Source organism: Vicia villosa, linkage group LG2, assembly GCF_029867415.1.
Source record: "Vicia villosa cultivar HV-30 ecotype Madison, WI linkage group LG2, Vvil1.0, whole genome shotgun sequence".
Lineage (NCBI taxonomy): Eukaryota > Viridiplantae > Streptophyta > Magnoliopsida > Fabales > Fabaceae > Vicia > Vicia villosa.
The window spans coordinates 142,678,656-142,692,463 of NC_081181.1; the positions used below are offsets into that span (position 1 = coordinate 142,678,656).

General features: G+C 36.3%; 1 protein-coding gene across 1 annotated transcript; it reads left to right on the forward strand.

Moving 5' to 3' along the window:
* The first annotated feature begins 7,979 nt into the window (after nt 1-7,979).
* Nucleotides 7,980-8,435, forward strand: LOC131650199 (protein MAIN-LIKE 1-like). Its single transcript, XM_058919918.1, has one exon. The coding sequence runs from the start codon at nt 7,980-7,982 to the stop codon at nt 8,433-8,435; it is 456 nt and encodes a 151-aa protein (XP_058775901.1).
* Nucleotides 8,436-13,808: the final 5,373 nt, after the last annotated feature.

Consider the following 13,808-nt stretch of genomic DNA (forward strand, 5'->3'; position numbering starts at 1 on the left):
TAGGGAATTAAGGAAGTGTGTAGAAAAGAGAAATAATTGAAGTATTATGATTTGATATTACTAAAGTATGCATGGATAATCCATTGGTCTGGCTGGTTTTGTGGGCAATTGGGCACTTTATAAAGAGTAATGCAGCTTTCAAATCTAATAGATGAAGCGAGTCTCAGATTTTGTGGTTAATTTCTTACAATATGTCTATGTCTTAATTGGATTGGATGAGGTTAATGGACCAAACTAAAGGCTAATAAGTTGGCTTTGTTTTCAAAATTTTCTTGCTTTTTAGAGTCGACAACAATATGTATGGTAGTTGAGATGAGATTCACATTCTTCAACTTTAGAATCTTAGTTTTTGTTTGGTTCAAATGAGAGAATTTTTAATTACATGTGGGGTGGAAATAGGCTAGGCCGAGTTAGATTTTGTCAAGCTAAAATTTGGTCTATTAAAAAAACCGAAGCCAAAGCCTGGCCTGTAGCCTATCGTAGGCTTATTTTTTAGGCTCGAGTCTGGCCTTTTCGAAGGTCTGGTTAGCCTACATAAAAGTCTATTTGTTTTAGACATATGTAATTAAGCAATTAAAATAATGTTTAAATAGACTAACTTATTTTAACTTACCTATTAACATAAGTTCTAAGAGACTATTTGTTTAAGAGAATTTATGAAAATAATGTTCATCTGGTGTTTTCATCTTATTTTCACAAGTTCTTCAAGATAACGAAGTTTTATTTATGTATTTTAATTCAAAGTACAAAACATAACATAATGATCATACAAAAAAATATTCATATTTATTTAAACAGGCCGGCTTGATAGGCTTAAAAGGCTTTTTTTTAGGATCTGAGGCCTAGCCTTTTTAACTAAATAGGCTTATAAAGAAGCGTAGGCCTTTTCTATTTAAAAATAATGTGTGGCCTGACCCGAGCCTATATAGGCTAGCCTATAGGCCTTTGTTATCGGCTTGGCCTATTTCAACCCCTAACTAAATGCCATGGATCTATCTCTCACCCACCTGCGAATTGTCAAAAATGCCCTCCAACTTCTGTAGATGTATCTTCGGAAACACCTTTTTTTGGTTAACGCTGTTTTGTTCCGTAGATGCACATACGGAAGATTCCGTAGATGCATCTACGGAAGCATTTGACATTAAACTCGGGTCAGACCCTTCCCCTCCCTCATTCTTCACTTTTCTCTTCTTCAACTAATACTCTCTCAACTACTCTCTCAACCTCAAAAATCAAACTTCCCCAATAGTGCATTTCTTTCTCTCGAGTTCGGCCGACATTGTCAACATCAATTATTAGCACATTCCATCAAGTTCAAAACTTTATTTAATCGGTAAGTTTTTCGACTTTTCGAGTTATTCTAGAATATTTGTAAAATCGAGTTAGAATTCGATATTTAGGTGTAGAAATGATTGGATAGTTATAGACATATAGTTTAGAGACAATCTAGGAGTTGTTTGATGTGTAAAACGGATGATCAAGCCACAAAAATGATTTTTTTTTAGTGATTGAGCAACGGTCTTACGCCATTGTTAAGTTTCTGAGTTTCAAAACCTTTTGTAGATGCATCTAAGGAAGAGATGAACGTTAGGGCATTCCGTATATGAATCTACGAAAGCACAATAGTTTTTTTGTAACTAAGGTACTTCTGTAGATGCATCTACGGAAGAGTTTTCTTTTCTTGTTTATTTATAAATACATAGCATCTAACTCGATGTTATTTGTATCATAATGCAGACATTATGCACCTTATACACCCGCTCCAGCTGGGCCTACTCCATCTGTCCCACTTGAGGGGCTTTCTATGTCCGTTCCACTCGAGGGGCCTTCCTCATCTCTTACGACACCACAGATGCCTTAGGATGATGTTGAGGGTTCCTCACATATGCCACCCCCGCAGACTTCGTTGTGGCAGCACTTCTACTTCTACTCATGTGCTTGTACCAGTGACGGCCGATGCACGATCTGTTGTGCCACCTTCGGAGCTGCACGAGGATGATCCGGTGCTGGAGTCTGTATGGTACCCGGGGGCCCTATTGATCGCGACTTTATAGTCTATTAATCGGGAGACTGCAAGTGTGCAGTTTTATCGCGTAGTCTTAAAAATATATTGAATCCACAGGGACTGTGAATCGATCTACCGTGTTCTTTGGGTTACTATGAAAGCGGCTAATGTTATTTTGATTGTTTTAAAGGAAAAATAATACTAAATCTAGTTAAAATAATAATAAACGGATTCCGGTATGTAAATTGTCTAACTTAGGGAATCCGACGTTCCACTGGCTTGTTTCTTAAGTTCATAAAAATTCTTTTCAGCAAACAATACTTATCTAAAAATCCTGTCTCAAACTCTCGCTCTATTGACTTAGATTATGTCATTAAATCCTACATATGCTCTCGTTATCCCGCCAAGCTTAAAAACACTTTTTGAAAATAAATAAGGTTTAATCGGTTTTAAAACGCTCCCGTTGTCTTTAAAAACAATGCCTAATCTCCACTATCCAGTTTTAAACCTCAAACTCTCGCTCTGTTGGTTACTAACCTTTGTCCAGTTTTAAAATCTCAAACTTTCGCTCTGTTGATTTCTAAACTTTTTAGTAAATTCAATTGGATACTAAAACCAGAAAAAGTATTTTTTTTACAAAATAATACTAAGCCAGTTTCTTTCGGATCCCTTTTGTTGGTCAAGTATGTTCCTTATATAGTGCTTACTTGGTAACTTCCATTTCCAAAATTGTAGGAAGTCGTGGTCTTAGTCTTCCTAAAATGTAGCAAATGAATTTTGACTTTAAGTGCTTAGAAACATGGCAAGAAAATAGGAGAATTGAAAAAGTCTTTGAGAAGTGCGTCTCAATTGAATATTTGGTACATATTTGATTCATGACGTGGAAGAAATTGAAGAAGAAAAAGTCCTTGAGGCGAGCGTTTCAAAAATAAATATTTGTCTTTGACGTAACACTGAAATAAGGAAATGAGAAGTGGGGTCCCCTATATTGGAGGCGGGCGCCTCAAGGGTAGGAGACGGGTGTCTCATTTTTGCTGGTTCTTGGAGGCGTGGGCTTCCTTAAGTGAGGTGAGGATTCTTTGATTGGGCCGGGCCTTCAAGTTGTGACTTTGTTATTTCTTTACTTCTTCACCTCCTCCTTTTGTATGACACCTTCCTTTCATTTCTCTTACTTTTTAAACCAATTTCTTCTCAACTTTGCCTTCTTTTATCAAGCAATCTTATTTAATCAAAATATCTGAAACAATAAAAATACCAGTGTAATACTAAATAAAATAAAATAATTAAGAGAAAATGCTAACATTCTTTATGTAAATCGAATCAAATATACTATATAATTTCGTGTTATCAAACTCCCCTATACTTGAACCTTTGCTTGTCCTCAAGCAAGAAACAATATGAAAAACTATCAAGCATTGGTCAAACGCAATTACAAGGCACAGATCCATTCCTACTTAGTTGCAAGTCGCTCTTTATTGGAGTAGCCTAAGCTTGACTTTGACGCCAAAGCTACCTTGTCAACACTAGACAATTCCATATTTTGCAAACCGTTTCTAGTCATGCTATTATAGCTCAACCTAGTTCTTTTCATTTTGTTTCACCCGTTTTCATTCGAGCGCAATCACATTAAGCCCTTTGCCTTTTCACGCACATAGTGGAGTAACCGGTTAGTGAATCTGATCTTTTTAACCAAGCAAGGAGTTATGGTACTTATATTTGGTAACTCCTTTATTTATCCAATTTCAAATTGCAGGGGATGGAACTGTAGTCCGTCGTACCAAACTCAGCACCAGAAACCACTGAACCAATTCCTAATGGATTGTTTGCATTATAATTTTTTTGTAGGGTCTGCAACTGTTGGATTAAATGATCGGGTGAGGACCATCTAACTTAGTTAGTGCATTTCCTGATAAAAAAATCTTTGAATTTTTTATCAATCACTTATATTCATTGGTTCTCCACGTAGTTTGCGATTTAAGACGGTGCTGACTGCTTATATAAACTACTTGGGGCTACTTTAAAACTAAATCTTAAGGTATTGGTATAATAGGTACTTAAACCAATCTAGCGTGTTGGGGTTCTAGAGTGTTAGGACAGTAACGATTTGTTTCAATCGCACTCAAGTTCTTATCTTTAAAAATAAGCAACTTTTATACTCTTTGAGTGCATCAAGGTATGCGTCTGACCATTTCAAATTTTTGTTATGGCTCGAGAAAAAGGAGGAATTCAAATAAGGACGCTTTTATTGAATGGAAAATTGAAATAAAAGAAAAATACTAAGAAAATGGAGAATAAAAATGAGAAAACATTCTAACTTAACTCCCCGATACTTAAACCAAACATTGTCTTCAATATTTTGATGAAAGGTAGATAGAGGAAAGACAGAACCTGTATGAATGCTATTTGCAGGCTATCACAACCAAATCCACTCCGTGTCCGGAGGAAATACCTTCTCCTATCATGCTCATCAATGGTGTCACCACCAGCAACAATAGTCGTAGAAATGTGCGTAGGCACCGGCTCGTTTTTTTGAGATGATCATCTATAGATTTTCTCCTAGATATGGTCGAGACGTGACAAGCGATCCATATCATGGTTTTCTGCAAGTTCAAACGATAAAAGGAAAACATTAAATTGAAAACTCGTGGGTTGTCTCCAAGGTAGCGCTTTGTTTAATGTCGATAGCTCGGCGACTCAAGAGTGCAAGCACTCATGGTGGTTTTCTCGAGAATGACTCCTCAATTGAACTTTTAGTAATAGTCATTTTTCATGGCCACTTATCAAGCCATCTACCATATCCCTCACCTTTTCTTTTCTTTCTTCTGTGGGGTCGTTCATTCTTTTGAACTCGTTGTGGCGGTTCTGGATCTATCCTAAGTATCAGCTTTTCAAGTTCGGGCTTAGTGATTTCATCTACCACCTCAAAGGTTAACCTTACCCTCTTAACAGTAATTATATCCCTAGTTTCATGGTCCTCTAATTTTCTCTTTTTATGCAAAACTTCAAACAAGGGTGCATTGGTGTGGACATTTTCCAATACCTCCACGTACGTTTTAGATTGGGAGTCTACCCGAGCTTCCATAAAACTTTTCGGGAAAGGAATCGGTGGGGTATAGGGAGGAGGAACAACAATAGGTGCTTCCTTCTCTACCTCTTCTACAACCTTCCTTTTAGATGGTGTTGGTGGATTTTTCCTAATCTCCACTCTTTTCTCACTAGAACTCTCCTCAACCACATTATCACTATCCTCAATCTCATTATCACTCTCCTTAGGAATTTCAATTTGTTTTTCACTAATGGTTGTTTCAACATCCACATGCTCCTTCGGGAAGGGTCCTAGAGGGTTTTGTTCAAGCAGGGAGATTTGAGTCGCCAAGGCCTCGTTGTGAGTTGCTAGGGACTCGACCACAGTAGTTAGCTGCCTAAGAGTTTCATTAACATGGGTATTTTGTTTGTTGAGCTCTTCATTTTTGACAATTTGTATCTCTACAAGGTGCTCCATCATAGATTCTAACCTAGAGTGAGTTACCGCCTCATCGGAATCCTCCATTGATGCTTCGAAGTTGAAATTATAGGATACTTGTGGTTCTTCAAAGTGGGTTAGCGCCGCATTTTGTGTTTCCACAAAGCGCTCCATCATCATAGATATTTCAGTGAAATTTTCCATTAATATTTCAAGGTCGGATTTATAGGTTTCTTGTGACTCCTCCAAATGTTGGTTGTGGTGATTGTAGAGGGATTTCAGTTGAGGATAAGTTAGTGTCGAATTGAAATCCTCAATGAATGTTTTAAAATTGTAATTGTGGGATTCTCGAGACTCCTCGAAATGTTAGGATTGGTGGTTGAAGAGGTAGTTTGGGTGAGAATCAGGTAGTGACGCATTGAAATTCTCCAATAGTATTTCAAGGTTGGATTTATAGGATTCGGGTGAATCCTCGAAATATTGGGAGTGAGGGTTGTAGAAAAAGTTTGGGTGTTACTTTGTAATTGAAACAAGAGTGCCTTAGTCTATACGGTGCAACAACGGAATAACAATATTGACTGTTGGTCCCTGGCAACGGCGCCAAAAACTTGATCGCGACTTTATAGTCTATTAATCGAGAGACTGCAAGTGTACAGTCCTATCGCGTAGTCTTAAAAAGATATCGAATCCACAGGGACTATGAATCGATCTACCGTGTTCTTTGGGTTACTATGTAAAGCTAAGGCTAATGTTGTTTTGATTGTTTTAGGGGGAAAATAATACTAAATCTAGTTAAAATAATAATAACGGATACCGGTATGTAATTCCTCTAACTTAGGGAATCCGACGTTCCACTGGCTTGTTTCTTAAATTGATAAAAGTTCTTTTCAGCAAACAATACTTATCTAAAAATCCTGTCTCAAACTCTCGCTCTATTGACTCAAATCATGTCATTAAATCCTACGTATGCTCTCGCTATCCCTCCGAACTTAAAAACACTTTTTGAAAATAAATAAGGTTTAATCGGTTTTAAAACGCTTCCGCTGTCTTTAAAAACAATTCCTAATAGCCACTATCCGGTTTTAAGCCTCAAATTCTCGCTCTGTTGGTTACTAACCTTAGTCCAGTTTTAAAATCTCAAATTTTCGCTCTGTTGATTTCTAAAATTTTTAATAAATTCAATTGGATACTAAAACCAGAAAAAGTATTTATTTTACAAAATATTATTAAGGCAGTTTGTTTCGGATCCCTTTAGTTCGATTAATTTACATACCGATATCTAATCGATTTAGTCAGACATTTTAATTAATCAAATCATGCATAAACGGTTGTATTTCATATATTTAAATATTTCCATAATTAGACAAATGAATAGCATGCAACAATATTTTTAAATAAATTAAAGCAATTAAATTATAAACCTGAAAGTAAAAATACTTCAATTAAACTTGTTCTTCAAATTGACGGAGTACTCCACCACAGATTGGCTGGATATACTCTTGGAATTCTTGAATCGAAAGAGAAATAAATCAAGGAATAAAAAAACACTTGGATCTAACATAAGGTTAGATCAGTGAAAAGTACACAATAATTTCCGGTGTAAAAATTATTGTGAGAAAATAATATATGCCTAAGACTAAGAAATGAAAATGAAAATAAAATTAAAGGTAGAAAATTGCTCAGGAAAATATGAATACAAATTGAAAGCAATTGTTTGGTAAAAAAGCCGACTCCTTTTGTTGGTCAAGTATGTTCCTTATATAGTGCTTACTTGCTAACTTCCATTTCCAAAATGGTAGGAAGTCGTAGTCTTGGTCTTCCTAAAATGCGGGCGCCTCAAGGGTAGGAGACAGGCTTCAAGGGTAGGAGACAGGCTTCTCATTTTTGCTGGTTCTTGGAGGCGTGGGCTTTCTTAAGTGAGGTGAGGATTCTTTGATTGGGCCGGGCCTTCACGTGGTGACTTTGTTATTTCTTTACTTCTTCACCTCCTCCTTTTGTATAACACCTTCCTTTTCATTTCTCTTGCTTTTTAAACCAATTTCTTCTCAACTTTGCCTTCTTTTATCAAGCAATCCTATTTAATCCAAATATCTTAAACAATAAAAATATCAGTGTAATACTAAAATAAAATAAAATAATTAAGAGAAAATGCTAACATTCTTTATGTAAATCGAATCAAATATACTATATAACTTCGTGTTATCACGTGTAGATGTATCCCTTTTGACAGTGTATGCAGATCATGCAGCCATGCGTATCTGGGAGGGAGTGGTAAATTTTTTTTAGTTATTACTTATTATTTTTTTCTTCAGTTTCTGAATTTGCTTATTAATAATCGTGTTTCTTTTAAAAAAAATTCAGGAGGGGGGTCATTAGAGGTTCTACAACCACAGCCGGAAGATTGTCGCTCTCGCGCAACCTGATTAGCCGTGGTTCCAGGATGTACTAGCCGTTTCTGGCCTGAGGGGCCTCTGTCTAGTGGACTATGGAACGATACATAATGGGATGCTGATGGCATTTGCGGAGAGAAGGCATCCGGAGACTTCTACATTTCATCTTCCTCACGGTGAGATTACCATCACTTTTGATGATGTGGCATGCCTCCTGCATCTACCTATTAGGGGTATCCTTCTTGGTCACGGTAGGCTGAGGAAGGAGGAAGCAATGGAGATGTTGATTGTTGAGCTGGGGGATGATCCTGATGACACGCTTGAGGAGGTGGAGAGGACCCGCGGAGCCCACGCCAGGTTTGGCTTCTTACGGAAGAGATATGATGTCGAGCTTCTTACGGCACAGGAGACTGTTGGTGACGAGGTAGAGACGGATATACACAAAGAGCGGGCACTGAGACATTACTTCCTATATTTGATAGGCACTCAGCTCTTTGTGGACACGAGTTCTTCGTACACAGACGTCGTCTACCTGACGTACTTATCAGATACAACATGTATCCATGAGTACAACTAGGGAGCGGATGTACTGGCGTATAACTATTACAGACTCGGAGAGGGATGCCTGTTGAAGGCAAGGACAGTGGTAGGCAACTGTACCCTTTTGGTGCTAACAATCTTATACCCTCATACTTATTATATATTTAAGATAGTACATTAAAATATCTGTGTTTTTTCCTGGATTGAATACTACAGCATTTCCCAGACATTATTGGCTGGGGAGAGGTGCCTACCTACACTGAGCTCATGTTGTGTGCCAGTGCATTCACCCTCCTCAGAGGGAACTAGGTGCCAGATCCTTACAGGCGCGGACTTGATCTCATGGTTGCCGAGGACGTACATTATGAATGTTATACTGAGCACCGTGAGACGATTATGTTTGATGAGATAGCACTAGTTTAACATGCTAACAACCCTAGCGTCTTTGACACCAACATGTGAACAACCTTCGACTTCATGCTTAATCCTGTCGAACCAAGAAGCTACCCTTCGACCATACTAGAGTTCGATCCAATATCTCACAAAAAAACTATAAAAATAATGTAATAATTATGATTTATATTAAGTAAAAAAATTGAAAAAAAGTTGAAGGTAGATAATAGTTATGATAAGTTGATAGAAACAATCGAGAAAAATCACATATAAGAGAAGCATTAACACGGAAGGAAATAAATAATTTTTAAATATTAAAATTAAACTCAGGATATTTTAGTAAATATAATAATTTTTTACATATTAAAATTCAGAATCCCTCCCCTCCCCTTCAAATCACCCCAATTCCGAGGGACGTGAAAAGTGTGGTTTTGAGGGATTTTGCTCTCATCCCCTCCCCTCCCCTCCCCTCCTAAAATTTGAACCAAACATATTTAATTAGAAATTTCCCCTCTCCTCTCCTTCCCTCCCATCCATCTATCCCGAACCGAACTCACCCTTAGGGCGTCTCTGCAACAATGTATTGCCACGTACTTACAGATTTTATCCTTTTTTATTAATGGTGAGTAAATTCCTTAGGCTATCTTTGGATACGATAAAATGAACGGAGCGTAATATAACAGAATATAGTGGAATGGAGCGGAGTGAAAAGGAATAAAATAAAGATAGCATTGTTTTGGTATTTTGAATGAAGCAATTTTGTGATTATGCTCAAATTGAAGAATACAAAAAGTGGTGGAAAATGATGAAATGGAATACATTCGATCAGGTTCTGCTCCATTCCATCTATTTTTAATTAATCCAAACAATAGAATTTAAGTTTATATCATTTCATTCCATCAATCCATGCATAGCCTTAGAACAATAAATTTAAGTTGGATATCCATATTTTAGTGTAAATTATTTTAATTTATTTTAAAATAAAAAGTAATGTGATATTAAAATTAGGTTGAATATAATTTTTAGTCTCGTATGTCACCCTCTAGGTCCATTTTGGTCCTCTTTCTTTAACAATGACCAATTTGGTCCCTTACGATATCAATCAAAGTTAAACAAGTTCTTTCTGTCAAATAATGACAAACGACGTTAGACTTACAATACTTGACGGCTAAAGTGGATTGTCACCGTCTTAACCTTCTTCTTCCTTGCAGAATCAGTGTTTACCCCAAATCTAATTCTTATTCGAATAGGGTAAAAAAACCCAAATTGAAACCAAATTCGAGTATATTAGTGGTTGTAATCATGAGTTTTGGCCGCAGTTCATCATCTTTAGCAAAATAAATAAGTGATTCGCAAGTGATTAGTAGCTCAAATCTTCCATGGAACCCTTTTTGCCGTTGTGGAGACCCTGCTGTACTTCGAAGGGCAAGAACAACCAGCAATTATGGAAAGCTTTTTTGGGGTTGTCAATATTTTAAGGTAATATTGTTGAAATATTGTTGTTGTTACATTGTTGAAGACTTGAAGTAATGTTATTGGCTTCTAGGTTTAAATATTCTTAAACTGTGTTGTTGTTAAATTGTATAAGGATATAGTTGTTAGAACAAGATTTGTTCTGATCAATATTCTTAGTTTTGATGATAACAAGGATATGAATTTTGTGTGAGATAATGTGGTACTCTAATACATTGCAATTTCCCTTTCAGGAAATATATAAAGAGTATGCACAAATCAGCGCTCAGAAGCTTTGTCTCAGAAGGTTCAGCATGCAACATCAGAACATGGTCTGGCAAGACATCAGAAGATGGTCAAGGCAGAATCAGAACATGGGTCTATGGAAGCATCAGAAGAACTTGAGATCAGAAGCAGAAGCACTGAAGTTCTCATGGTATCACGCTCAGAAGCACTTCAAGGTCAGAAGACAAGAAGATGCTATGCACCAAGCTGTTTGACTCTGATGATATTCAAACGTTGTATACACAAACATCAGATCAGAAGAAAGTACAGGTGGAAGGCTACGCTGACTGACAAAAGGAACGTTGGAAGCTATTAAAGGCAACGTCAGTAGACACAGCGTGAACAAGGCTCGAGGTAGTTGACAAAAGCGTGAAACATTAAATGCAATGCTGTACGGAATACGCAAAGCATTAAATGCTCCCAACGGTCATCTTCTCAAGTGCCTATAAATATGAAGTTATGATGAGAAGCAAGGTTACCAATTCTTGACGATTTCTGTGAATATTAACTTGCTGAAACGCTGTTCAAATCAAAGCTCAGAAACTTCATCTTCATCAAAGCTCACTACATTGCTGTTGTAATATATTAGTGAGATTAAGCTTAAACATTAAGAGAAATATCATTGTCGTGATTATAGCTTTATAGAAGCAATTGTAATACTCTTATTTGATTACATTAATTTGTTAGTAACTAGAGTGATCAAGTGTTGATCAGGATACTCTAGGAAGTCTTAGCTTGTGTCTAAGCAGTTGTGTTATACCCCAAAATTTGCCCACGTCTTTTTTCAAGAAAACTCCAATCTGAAAATTAAGAGTCTCGTATAATTATGGATTATTTCAACAAATATCCTAACATATGAAACACTTAGTTTTTAGAATTTTTCTTATACAGTAATTTGGCTTGCAGTTGAATTTATTCTTACACAAACGCCAAATACTGTTTATTACTTCACACATGCTATTTATTTATTTACAGATAAATAGTACTGACACAATTGGTACAGAGTTAAATCTTTTTGCAGGCGCAGAATCAGGAAACTCAGACTGTACTGGTAACAAGTAGATTATTATTATCTTTTGTTTCCCACTAATTTTTGTACTATATTCCATTATTTTCAAAAATCTTTTCAAATCTCTTTTTCAAAAAAATCAAATCCTAACTTTATTCTCTACATCTCTCTTTTTCCCAACACTATCATACACTTTCTTTCAAATCTTACTTCCACTCAAAATTTCCTTTTGTACGGAATCACATCATTCCCCAACGTCTCTATCCTCCTTTCCATTCTATAAATACCTCCCATTTTCTTCCATAAAATCTCACATCAAATTCTAACTCATCTTTCAAATTCCTACCTCATATCTATTTTCTCTTCTTCCCTGACAAGAATGGCAAAGTGGATAGAGACACTGTCTCTTACAGTCATCACCATTGCTACGGTGATCATGACTATCTTCTGCCTGCATAGTCCTGAAGAGTGTGGACCTGCAATGGTTGCACTCCCAATCATCTACATGTTATTGTTCATAGCATGGGTCATTAACCGTCATTCCTGAAGTCTGCCGTGATTCTTATTTCTTAAATATACCGTTTATTCGTCGTACTGTTCAATATAGTATGTAATATTTGTACTGTCAGTATTAAATGTTGTACTATTTGTCATAATATTGCTTAATTACTAAGATAATATTTTGTGTGTTTTCTGCCAGTCAAATATTCCTATTTTTGTGCATTAAATGATTTTCAGGGTTATTATCGGTAATTTTGCCCGCATACCGTAAATATTGGTTATTTATTATGTCTGTGTTTTTCAACAAGTCATGTAAATAACTTTCATTTTTCACATAAAACAAAAACAACAAAAAAGAAAATTAACTTTGACAGTTGATTTTTCACTCAAACTGCTACGTCAATACCTGAACAGTCAGTTGACAGCCAAACTGCTGGCAGTACAATTCTCAGTGTTTTGTACCATCAATCAAATCAATCTTTCACAATTCAAAATTCCAAGATTTTTGTTCTAGAAGTCTTCTGAATATCACGCGATTAGCAGAGACTCAACACTGCACAAAAATCAGGTACGCTTAACTGTCTCCTACATAAACAGTCCCTGACTAGGGTTTTCTTGTTTTTACAGGAGAAACAAGTTTTTGAGAGCTCAAATGGATTTCATACACATCCATATATCTCAAAGTACCATCATACAAATTTTCAAACTTCAATTCACTCAGACGCACCGTCAGCAGCTCAAACAGTCAGCAGACGACCCGTTTGACCAAAAAAAGTCAACAGACAGTCAAAAATGAATTTTTTTGTCAAAGTCCATATTTTGTCAAAGGATTCATCATTTGATCATTGGATGATCATAATTCATCAAGGAAAGATCAAAAATCAACAAAACCCTAAGATTCAAAATCAGGGTTTTTGCCTGAAAAGTCAACTCAACTTTGACTGGTCATAACTCTCTCATCCTTCATCCAAAAAATTCAAACCAAAGCTTATTTTGAAGGAAATTCAATTATATTTTAAATTCCATTGATCCCATGGTCATTGGATTCACCATTTGAAAAATATGATCAAAGACATTACAGGTCATTTTCAAAGTCAACAAAAAGACACTTTTTTCAAAAGGACACACAAGGAGCATCAAAAATCATTTTGACATGAGACCAAAGGCATTGGTTAGAGGACTCTTTGAGGTTTCCAAAAAGTGCAAGATCTCCTTCATATGACAAAAATTGAGGGATTTACACCTTGTTGAAGTTGGCTAAATTTTGGGAAAATGCATGAAACCAACATTGCTCAAAAATGCATTTTTTCCAAATGGGGCCAAGTTTTCATGGTTCAAACATCTTTGCCATGTTATTATGGGCCTCCCACGACCAAGACAAGGCCCACACCTTTTTTATCCATTTTTGGCATAATTTTATCTTATTTTAAGATTAAATTAAAAGGAAAATGGATGGATAATGGGTAGCTTGATTTCCAAGCATGACTCACCCAAGGAATCTTCATCTTTCTGCAGAGAATTGAAGAGCAAGGCAGGTGCATTGAAGACAAGAAGACTTGGTCAATAATTCAAAGCTTTTTTAATATAAAAAATGCAAGAATTCCACAAAGGCAACTAGATGCTTCTTAGCTTCAATTCTAAGCACTTCAATGCTTATAAATAGGCTAGCATGCTTCAGTAACAGAGGAGACACGAATCAGAAACAAAGCCTTGCTCATATACACTTGTAACCACTTGAAAAAATTCAAAGAAAATTCAAATTCGAGTTTT